This window comes from Blastomyces gilchristii (assembly GCF_000003855.2).
Source record: "Blastomyces gilchristii SLH14081 genomic scaffold supercont1.16, whole genome shotgun sequence".
In the NCBI taxonomy this organism is placed as follows: domain Eukaryota; kingdom Fungi; phylum Ascomycota; class Eurotiomycetes; order Onygenales; family Ajellomycetaceae; genus Blastomyces; species Blastomyces gilchristii.
This window is the reverse complement of record NW_003101667.1, coordinates 1230566-1242455: the sequence shown is the minus strand read 5'-3', so window position 1 is coordinate 1242455 and position 11890 is coordinate 1230566. Positions and strand designations below refer to the sequence as shown.

General features: G+C 45.9%; 1 protein-coding gene across 2 annotated transcripts; it reads left to right on the top strand.

The window, feature by feature from the left end:
- Positions 1-2653: 2653 nt before the first annotated feature.
- BDBG_06872 lies at positions 2654-7132 on the top strand. Of its 2 annotated transcripts, XM_031722808.1 has the most exons (3): positions 2796-3953; positions 4049-6551; positions 6638-7132. In XM_031722808.1, exons 1-2 carry the CDS (start codon positions 3706-3708, stop codon positions 6075-6077), a joined length of 2277 nt encoding a protein of 758 aa, XP_031579808.1. In that variant the 5' UTR covers positions 2796-3705; the 3' UTR covers positions 6078-6551; positions 6638-7132. The 2 variants fall into 2 exon arrangements, with proteins under 2 accessions (XP_031579807.1, XP_031579808.1); XM_031722807.1 differs by having other exon boundaries at positions 2654-3953; positions 4049-7132.
- The last annotated feature ends 4758 nt before the right edge of the window (positions 7133-11890 follow it).

Here is an 11890-nt window from a genome sequence, read left to right as displayed (position 1 = left end):
CTTTCTTCTCCGCTGTTGATCGCCCGTCGACTGACTTCCCACTGCAGGTCCCGGCTCATATTTTCAATGGATAATTTATCCGTTTTTTGCATCCTTTTCGCGCGCATTTTCATTTTTCAATTTTTCAAATTTTTCATCTCTTGTTTATTTTCCTTCTTGGCGAAAAAGCAGTGCTTTGCTTTCTTTTTCGACAGGTCACGTTTCTCTATGTGTTTATGAGTTGAAACAATTATGTAGAAGCGTTTACGTGTTTGAGTTTGTGTGTACACATGAGATCTCGCAGATTTGATGGAATGAATGAATGATTGAACGTTTGAATGAATGTATGTAAAGTTGTTGGTTTTTTTTATTCTTTCTTTCTTTCTTCCTTGTTCTTTTTCTTTTTTTTTCTTTTTTTTTCTTTTTTTCTTTTTTCTTTTTTTATCTCTTTTTTGTTTCAGTGATATCGTGCAGGGTTAGTTATTTATATATTTATATATATATTTGAAGGAGTCGTTTTCGTCCAGTTCCAGTTCCATCTCCATCTAATATTTTACGTTCTTTTATTTTCTACGCTTAACTAGTTATAATCAAAGAGAGTTCTTCACTCCCTCTTTTGTTTAGCATTAATTAATAGTACCTTAACTACCTACCTTGTTAATGTAAATGTTTAGTACTCCCCTCCCAGTGCATTTTAAGATTCAACTGTGTTTTCATAATTAACGCGATTCGATGGTTTTGTACCTCCATATCGTTCATTAATAATTGATTATCACGTTTTGATTGAGTTCCGATAATTACTCCAGGTCTAGGTCAGGATGAGGAGGTCGGGTCGATGCTCACGAGCGGAAGGCTTGCTTGTTGTTTCTTCTTCTACCATTATTATTATTATTTTTTTTCTTTTGTCCATCAGTGTCATGGAAGATGATGCCAAACCCTTCCTGATGCTTTTGTTGTGCAAGATGAAGAAGGGGAAAATCTTCCACCCACTCACTCTGCTGTATGTAAATATATCCTGCCTTCGCCCGCCAAGCAAACCGCCTGCCAAACCAATTAAACTAATTGAAACACGGATTGCGCAAAATAGGCAATGTCAAAACCCGAATAAAATAAAAGCCACCCCAGTGCCTGTATCTCCCTGGGCTAATCTCACTCGAAGGGGATTGATTAGACAGTCAGCCACCTGGCCAATTCTACCTCAACAGGGGACATATTTGTTGACCTGAGCTGGCAGAAGCTCTGTCAAACCACCTGCTGCTCGAAGGTGACTGAATTCTGGTCGGGATTGATTCACGTCCTTCTGCTCCGTCCTACTTTTGTGTCCAGCTACAGGGCAAAAAAGAAAGGTTTGAAAGGAGTGTCCCAGGGCCATGCTGCGCCAGCTGTCCGCCCCGCCGAAACACGTGCTGCTGCAAAAGATGATGGTTCCAATACCCTCCATGAGCTGCAGTACCCGGGGTGGGATAATTTGTTATTTTAATCATCTGCACCGGAATCGCAAACCTGATTGTTGAAACCCACTGTGCATCATCTCAGCTCCTGGCTTCAGTAGATTCATGTCGAGGACTAGATACATGGAAGCTTCAGAGTTTGCATCCGCGATGGCGTCGATGACTGAGAGAGTGATGGCGGGGAATAATAAATTGATGATCCGATTTCCCTTGGTATACTAGGCTGGAGAGAGTGGAACCTTGCCCTGGGAACCACAGATGAGAAAATCCGTTCGTGAAGAGGGCAGGTATGCATGGATCCAAAGCAGAACTGTCCCGATGTACCAATTCCACACCTGGATGGAATGTGGACTGTCCACTGATTTGAACAGCCCATATGCAACACCAAAGCCGAGAGAACGGTACCCTTGAGCAAGGATATCTGTTAATTGAGTATATCGATGCTTCACGAGGCGAAATGTTTTCCAAGACGTAGGAATAGGGACACCATGACGTTAACTTTAACTTGCGATTCCGTGCTGGGATTTTGCATATCTTATTTGCTTTGGCACTCACGCCGTTACCGAAAATCGGCCCCGTCCCTTCAGGACGATAGAGGTTGCTTGAGCTTGAATAGTAGACTTGTTACTATTCAATTTTAGCCCTTGGCAAACGAGAACGTTCCAGTTGATATTCCGCAAAATGTGACTTACTCCAGTTGACTCTTACATCAGTGATACCCAAGTAAGGTGGCGTCGGGGTTGCAGCAGTCGTCTCTTCAACTTTATCGCCATAGCTTGAACCAGAGAGCGGTCACCCATTCTGGGAGAGTTTGGCGGCTGATGTAGTGTTAGTGACGCATTGAGAGCAAATTAAGGAAGGGAAAAAGAAAGTTCAAGGGGAATGGGAAGGTTGGAGGAGAAAAGGAAGCAACGAGATCTTATGTACTGTACCTACGCTCGCACCAGAGGGATTGGTTTGGTGTTGGAAAGAGACTTCAGGCTGGGAATCTTTGTAGAAGAAATAGCTTTCGCACAGCGAGGTGCGCAGTGTTACCGTAAGCTGCCGCGGGAGAAGGATAGAAATGGGGAACGAAGTTATTTTGCGATTCAAGATGACGGGTACCATACTGGTACCGCAATTGAATCGGATTTATATTGGAACCGCCGGAGTGCAGCTCCTCCAGAACATGGCGATCTTGCTACCTTTTTTTGTATCGGGAACTGGTCAATAAATGTTCATGTTCATGTCCATGTCCTCATACATTCAGCCAGTAACATGAGATAGTAGGGTTCACTGTCCCTCGCAGCGCCCGCCGTATCTCGGTAGTGGCGGGAAGTATTTATGTCTCTGTCTCATTAAGCTTTGATGGACGGTCCATCATCTGGGAATCATCCCCTGGGACCCGTATTTTATCCCCGTTGCTCCTTGTGCGGGATGGCCGCACACGGCTGCGTTCGACAAACACGCCATAGCAGATCAGGATCAGGCATGCGGGCCAGGCTTGGTTTTGTGAAGCATCGATTATCCAATGCAAGGCCGAAGCACCCTCATTTCATACACCCGTGGATGTCGTCGTGCCTCTGGGCCGTGATAGGAGCGATGTGGACTAAATGTCATTCCCGCCTCAATTCACCCTCTTTTGGGTTACCAGGTTTTATCCATGGATTAGAAGCAGTCTGCCTGCTCAGGAAAACGGGAGGTAACTCAGTTGAGAGCGGGAGTAGGTGGATATGACATGGCTAAAGCCAGCTTCTCTCCGTTCTTCAGAGTAGTTTTGACCTGCCGCAAACCCGCAAGTCAGGCATCAATTCAAGGGAGACAACGAGAACGATGAGCTAGCCCATCTGGAGATCCGGAGGTGCAATTCTTCCATCAGCTATCGGAGCAACTCCTTTCGGCTAGGCTGTCTCTCTCTCACTCTCTACTCTACTACTTGACGCTGCCCCACGGTCTCCACAGCCAGCGGAAGTTATTTGATAGATTTAACGCAGAGAGCAATGTGTCGTCGTGATTCGATTCCTCTACACAGAGATTTCTGAGAACAGCCACACTCATATGCAGCACTGGGGGAGAGTACACGTATAAACGAGTTCGCATCGATCAAGAGGACGAAAATGGCGGCAGCGCTCTCTCAGAAACTCAGCGCTAGATCTCAAGCGCAGGGATATCATCGCGCTAAGTCCAACACCAACCGTGGCGGAACCAGTCGGAGTAATCTCCGCCAAGGAGGCATCGATATCCCAAGCTGGGTGCATGAACAGTGTGACATTCTTCTCTCGAGTCCGAATCCGCAATGATGCATACCACCTCCACAGGCTCGTCCCAACCCGCTGCGGTAGGTAGCCAATCTGAGCAACTCCCCTTTAGGTGTGCACCTCCAGCACGGCCCAAACGCAGGCAGGTTGCGAGAGCCTGCGACTGGTGCCGCCTACACCGGGTCAGATGTGACAATGACCGCCCGTGTGCCAACTGCCGTGGTAGAGGGGAGAAATGTACCAGCAACGGGGAGAGTGAGATGCGGACGCTGCCTCACGCTCTTAGGTTGGTGTCTTCTGCTGTCTCCAGTTCTTCCTATACCCCCCCACCCCCGGATCCGGGGACAGCGTTATGGATCGTTTGGCTGACACACTGAGTAGGGAAATCGAGAAATTAAAACGGCGCATTAAAGACCTAGAACGGCAACTTGAGGATACCAAGCAGCCCGAAACCAAGGAAGTTGTACTTCCCCCGAGCCCACCACAGTCGTTGACGGCGTACACACCCGAGGGACTCGATGCTCTTAAGCCAGGCAGGCCCGAGAGGAGGTACTGGGAAGGAATCCATGCGAGGACGGCCAAGTCTCAGCAGACTCAGTTTTATGGCCCTTCATCTCTGTGCTACTACATTGGTCGCCTAAGTTCTTACCTGGCCACGGCTCTCCAGCAGCCGCATCTGGATCATCACTTTCACCCCAATTCCGCGAGCAGGTCCTTTGCGTGCCCCACTAGTTCAAAGAACGAACCTATCGAAGAGAATCTTTTATCCGCCGATATACCGATAGATGGTGACGATCTGACAGGAACGCAGGAAGATTACTTCTTAAATCTATTTTGGCAGTCGTATCATTCTACGCTGCCAATTCTGGATGAAAGAGAGTTTAGAGAGTACTACAAGTCTCTCTGGGACACTCCCGGGAAACCTCGAAGACCATCAGCACTGGTTGATATTATCCTTGCTATAACTATGCAATATGGCGTTGCGACTTTGCCGCGGCCTGATGCAAACACTACATCAAAGACGGATGTCGATAGCAACGATGCGACAATCGCAGGCCGATGGTTTTATAGACGATGTCAAGCCTTACTTGCTCCCGAGCTTGAAAGCCCCTCGATATCTACTCTGCAATGCCACATGTTCTCCCTCTTCTTCCTTTGCAATGCGTCATTCCAAAACATGGCGCATAGCACCTTGGCTGTCGCTGTTCGGACAGCTCATATTCTAGGAATCCACACGGAACCCTCAGAGGATATGCCGCGACCGCAAAGGGAGTTGCGGAAACGATTGTGGTGGACGTTGTATGCCACAGAAAGCAAAACATGCATGAAGCTCGGACGGCCGTTCTACGCCCAACTCTCCCAGGCCACTGCCAGTTTACCAGCTGACGATCATGAGCTAGCGTTACATTCCGGCTCTAACTTTGGCTCCTTTGGCGAAGACATCACATGGCTTACCCACGGCCTACATCATATTAAACTGTTAATCACCACCCGTACCATCTACACGGCATTTTATCACCATTGCTCTGAAATCCTTGGTAGAAATGACGGGAAGAGCCTATACAATGATCCAGAAGGCCTGGAGAACGCAGCCGAATTCCTTTCGTTAAATATGCAGGCTCTCCAGCAATGGCTAGCCAACGTGCCAGAGGCGTTGAAAATGAAACGACAAGGGAATGGAGAGCGTTTCTCTACCGACAGATCACCGGTAGAAGTAGAGCGATTTGCACCTCAGTGGTTGAAGCGGCAACAGGTGCTTCTGGAGCTTTTATACCATAACCTCTCCATGAACCTGTATCGCCCGTTTATCTGCTTTTCTCCAATCTCCAGACCCAACGCTGAAAGCAACGCCATTTCCTGCGTCAAACATGCAATGGCAATCACTCATATTATCCACCAAATCCTCAACGAATCCGACATTCTCCCCGGCTGGCATGAAGCATATCAGTGGCAGTGGAACGCCTCACTCTCCCTAATCGGATTCATCCTGGCCCACCCTAATACCCCCTTGACACCGATCGCGCGCAACGCAATCAACAAGGCCATCACCGTCTTCGAGACCTTCGGCAACCACTTCGCCATCGCCGCGAGCGCCGCAAACGTCACGCACAGCCTCATCGCTAAGATTGATATACTCCTCAATCACTCCCAGAGCGGCACCAAGTCCAGCCAGGCCTCTTCTTATATATCTGAGATCGCCAGTGCCAACCCGCTTCAGAATCGTAGCATCGGGACGCAAATGACCAACGGCAGTGGCGGCAGTCTTTGTGGCCAGCTGGAGGACCAGACTATGCAGGATTCCATCGCGAATTCCCTTGGTATTGCGTTTACGATGGATTCGCTGAATATCTTCCAGCCTTATTGGGATAACGGGGGTGTGATGGATTACTGGACGTATACACAAGACTAGCAGTTGGACACATATGATGACTATTTAAGATACACGGTATCTATTGCTGAATGGTGTGGAAGTTTGTGTTAAACAAAATTGATAAATAAAATAAAATGCGTTCAAGAGTTTGCTAGTCGTCGATTTCTCGCACTGTTTGTTTCTTGAGTTTCAAATTGTCCCGTCGTCTGTCAGCCCTGTTTCCTGCCAAACGGTTTTATTATATTTAAATTGGCGCAGATTTTGCGCAGGAAACCGGCATCCTGTTTGTTGCACGAACGCCCGTTTTCGGCCAGTTCCTCAATCAGACAGGGTTGGTGTGCCATTACCTTGAAATGATTTAAGTGCAACAAGGGATATCTAAGCATTGATGGATGATATCCGAAGTCGAGACCAAGATGATCTGCTATTGCTACACATCTAATCTCCGATACTGTTTTTTTTCTTTCTTTTTCTTTTTCTCTTTCTTTTGATACTATGCTATACCCTTGATATGTAGGTACCTACCCGAATGTCATTCGCTCACGAATGGCACCAATTACCCCATTTTATTTTCTATTTGGATCTAACTTAACCCAAAGATGAGCATTGGAGGGGGAAAACAGCAGAGCCCACCTTTACCACTTCGTCGAATTCGTTCTTAGGGATGGAAAAGGGGTCTCGCTTTATTCGAGTCAGTGAGAACGCAAGTCTGCTCTCTTTATTTGCTTTTTATGATTTTCATATGAAAAATCTCCAGCTTGCGCCAAATAGCCCCTGATAATACCTTCTCCAGGTGGCAAAAACGCGGGGATATATATTCTGCTAGAAGCCATTTGCTGTGTTTTCGTGCTGTTATTGTTCGTGTTGCCTATGTCTTTGGTTATGATGTGGTATAAATCTTTGACTTCATGCTCGCTATATAATTTCGTACTGAGTAAATAACTCGATTTCACTTTTTGAAATAACAATTTGCTACGTTTCTAATATCGTTGGATGGATTTGTTTACTGTAATCAAAATTTATTTTCAGCGGTAATATGTATAAGACCTAGCAAATATTCTTCCATCCGAGTTAATACTTATATTTATTTCCCCTTAAAATCACTCTAAGTATCATTCTCAAGTGTTTTACATTTAGTTCTTATCTCACACCTTGTCCTTCAGAACAAAGGGTGTTTAAGCATAGCTCCATCGCAGGGACCACAATGAAACGCCTACGGTTATTCGTAGCTTTAGAGGTAGGGTAGATAGGTTGAAGTCCAAACCCGTTTGCGAGACATGTCAAGATACCTAACAAGGACAAAGCCTTCCTTCACAAGGTGCGTTCTGCCTATGTCACGTCGTGGACTGTCAGGGTTACCACAGAGTGATAGATAGGAGGTTGATGCGCGGTAAGCTCAGCGTCCTCAGCCAAATTCAGGGCTTCAATTGGATATCCATGAATGATATTGCGGCCTTCATTTCGATTGCTTCGAATCCTGGTTGATATATAGATAGATAATACACACACATATCATATGCAATAACTCATCCTCCCCCCTAATCCATTTCAAACTCCTCTTTCCCAGTTTTCACATGTTTCCTTTATATCACCGTCAGTCAGCCTTCCTAGGATTCACGGATCCGCAAGCTTGAAGCATGTCAGAGGGAAGCAGCGAATCCTTCGAATTTTGAGTTAGTTGCCGCTGGAGAGGCAGCCTTGAGCACATCCGGGTTGCTGGACAGAGAGTGACCGGTCCGAAGGCGACGAGAATGGGAGTCAGGCCGTAGCCCTGGGAATTCCTTGTACGATATGTTGTATGATGACATTTGAGGTAACTAGAGGTGGAAGTAATAATAATTACACAGTGCAATAATTCATATAAATGACCCCCCCCGGTATTTCGGTTTAGCAGGGCTCTATAATTTCAGGGGGCCACTAACGAAAATATAGGGGTAGCCCAGACCACAGTACGGTGACAGTACAGTACCTCCCTTCCAGTGGGGGTTAGCCAGATGAGCGATTGGAGATAAATTCTGCCCTCCGATTAAGGCGTTGTTGGAGAAGGGGGGGGTTGGGGTTTGCTGCATACACCGTAGTCTCTGACTGAATACGGAGTAATCTCTCTCAAAAACCAACTTTTCAATGCAAAAAACGCTGTAACATGACATCACAGTGGCATTGTCCTAGCAATTTGCTCCATCTACACATGATCTCTCGTATGTAATATACTGTAGCTAACTCCTCTGATCTCTCTATTTATCTCTCTATTATTATAGAAAAACCAACTTTTCCATGCAAAAAACGCTGTAACATGACATCACATGCATCTCATCAAAAATATTTGAATGCTCCAGCTCATACAGCTCAGATCAATCTTCAAATATTCAATCTTTTTTTTCATTCTGCTGTTTTCATACATTCTCTATAGTATAGTATTTACATTTCTTATACTCCGTACTCTTCTCTATATTCATTTTGATCTCTGTGTTCATGATATGGGCTGCTAAATACTCTGTAACATGATCTTATATGATGTCATGTGCATCTCTTTGAATTCATGAATGAGATTGAATAGTCAGCTCTGTAGCCTGTATAGCTCTGATTAATCTGATAATGGTGATAGGGGTGATACGGGGTGGAAGAGGGGGGTAGAGGTAGAGAGTGGAAGTGGTAGGTAGGTTTGATGCTTGTAATAATGATAATAATAATAAATGGTTGATGTCTCTGGAAGACAGAGATACTCACCCCATGGCATCCATGGATACTCTGTTAACTCCCGTGGGTGGGTCTCTGCTCCTTCGTATATTTTGGAGCTGGTTACAGCCTCCTCGGCTTGTCCCATTTAGCTACCCTTACTGCAGGCGATATTGTCCAATTGGCAGCCCGACATGTTGGTTTTAGGGCAAATTGTTAATTAAGTGGAACCACTGACCTTGGTTTAAGTTGGTTATGACACACACCCCGGGCGGGTCGGGTAAGCAGAGTCAATTTTGTGCCCCTGGACCACTTCTGGTAACTTACACGCGAACGCCCGTGGGGTAGACACACTGTGGCGAACGCCTGGAAACTTTCACCACATACCCATACCAATGTGGGTGCAAAGGTGAAGAAGAACAAGTCTCGACTTGCTAGAGGCCTCGTAGAATTCATGCATTCTCATGTGTCGCGTGGCTGACAAGCCGCTAATAGAGCGCTTCATTGTGATGAAAGTGAAAGCGTTGGAATTTGGTGGCGGAGTTTCTTGCCTCTCCATTACTATCATATCATTGTCCAAAATTCTACTTGGACGACTGTTCAAGCGATGATTGTATTGAAATTTTTAGCTGTTTAGCCATTTCCACAACCAACATTTTGATGTCAGCACTAGCTAGCACAGCAATGCAATCTCGTCTCTGGGGAAAACTGCGGGGTCATTCAGCCACATACGACACTTGTTGGTTTTTCTGCGTGTCCGAACATGGGAATATGTACGGAGTACGGAGGAGCCTCTCAAAAGTTTTGATTAGCGCTAAGAATTTAAGCTGTAGTGCAGTGACTACTCCGTACTGTGCTAGCTTTAGTTAAGCTGTAGCCGGTTATTCAGGTGCCACAGACATTTAAAGTTACCTCCCTTCGAACTCTGGTTAAGAGAGGGAATGGGAATACTTTATTTTATGCCTGTAACAAAGTTAGTTAACTACACCTTAATAAATTCTTAGTGCTAATCAAAACTTTAGAGAGGATCCTCCGTATGTCTCCGTTGATCAAAAGGATATGGAATAACAGCGGCCCGTCTATTTGCTGAAGGAACAGATTTTGATACTCGGATAATTCACTCCGCTTATCGCGGAGTATTGGGTGCAAGTTCAGTCACTCATCAGCAGGCTGTAGTTCTAAAATGCAGACAATCTGCAACCCCCTTTCCCCGGATATTGGATAACTATTCACAACCAGCTACAGCTTGATCTTTCACGGTGGACTCGGGAGATGATATTATCATGCTTCGAAACAAACAAAGCTATCAATTAACCGTGCCAGTTCACGATAATCACACTACCAAACACCACTTCATGAAGTAGGTACAGTATTTCGCGGATCACGTTCGAAAAAAACAACTTGGTGTTGCCGCATCGCATACTGACGAAACCGATATTATGCCGAGGGTTGCTTGAGCTTGAGCTCGAGTAACTAACGGATGCCTCCGGGGAGAGAGGCTGCTGAGAAGAGGTCGTATCAAGGGTCACTGGGCTGGGGGAACTTTGTCGAATCCGGGGGGGGGGGGGGGTAGGATACACTAGCTTTTTTAGTGCTTGCTTATTGGCGGGGCTTTGTGACAGTAGCATCCATATCATATCCATCCTGCTATCTTGCCCCCCAGAGAGAGTTGTGACAGGGGAACTCCTTCGATCGGGCTTTGCGATCCCAAACGCATTCCCTCAAAATATAAAGTTTGATCTAACTAGTTAACGCTAGTTACGCTAGGTATGGGCTGACATTCGCCGATCCAGATCAAGGTCTTTCCCGGGGGTCGTCCCAACTAACTATGCAGTACGGTACGGAGTAGTGCTTGCGCTTTTTGAAAGCAACCTCTGGATAGATTTGGGTCCGTATCAAGACACTGATAATAATAGCACGGTAACTACTCAAGAATAATAAAGATCTGACTATTTCTCTTCCCTCTCTTGAGTGACAAGTACGAAGTAGCGCACTTGAAGATATGGAAACAAAATGCCACCCCCACATTGTAACTATCCACTCCAAGTGGGCACTACGCAGCGTAGGCAAGCTCTATCTAATAAGACGTGGATCTCGCGTTCTTGAATTTGGCTGGCTGTCTGAGAGAACCATCATTGCTTGGGTGAAGGCTTGGTGGTGGCGTACAATCCCTGTTCGCCATGCGATAGTTACTAGGTGTGTTTAGCGATTGGTGCCCTACTGCGTACTTTCACGAAGGACAACCCTGCCAACCAAGGGATAGAGATTATTGGTGGAAGCTCGACATTATTTAAAAAAATATCTTTCGATTTCTGTAGCCAGGTTGACGCTTGTCTGTTTGGAGACCGTATCGTATGCTTAGCCACTGTTTCGTTTTCATCCTGCATGCATGATGAATTTCAGATCATTCCCAAGGAGTGTATTCCAAGTACTCCGTGCTCCGTACAGTACTCCGTACAATAATTAAATAATAGGATGGTCGAAGAAATCAGGATGGTACCTAGGTAGGGTTAGGCCGTCAGGTGATTTTTTTTTTTCCTGGTTTGGTTGGATGATGGTGATGGTCAGTCAGAGCCATCCCATCCCCATCCCCATCCCATCCCCATCCTGTACGAAAACATACAGCATATACTTTTTTTGAGTCCGTGGAAACCAGCATGTGGTATACAGTGTTTTTCTCCACAACCACACAACTCAGATCTGAGAGCAGATCGTGACATTCCGATGATAAGGGATGCCGATGAAAAGAATTGGTAACTATATCGCCGACACCGATTTCATCAGCGAACGGTGTGATATCAGTGATGCGAAAATGTGAAAATAGTTGAATACTTGCAATTCGTGCACCGCACCTCACAAAACATATTTGCCCCAAGGTGGGTCAGGTCAAAATGGCCACTTTCGCTGAATCGTGAATTTGGCCGAGTCGATAAGCATCTAGGGACAATAACTAACTATCACCACGCAAGTACCAACTAACACAACGCCCATTTGAATTTTACAAATTCTAGTTGTTGCTCATTCTCGTTTCCACGGACCTTACGCTATGTTTCCTTCTCACCGTTAGATTCAGGCGGTATGGGTCATTTCGGGTTCGTGCACTGGTGTGTCACCTCCTGGTCTCGCTCGTCACGGGCGTCTTTAATTTGAATAATTCTCCATTCCGCTATTCCTAT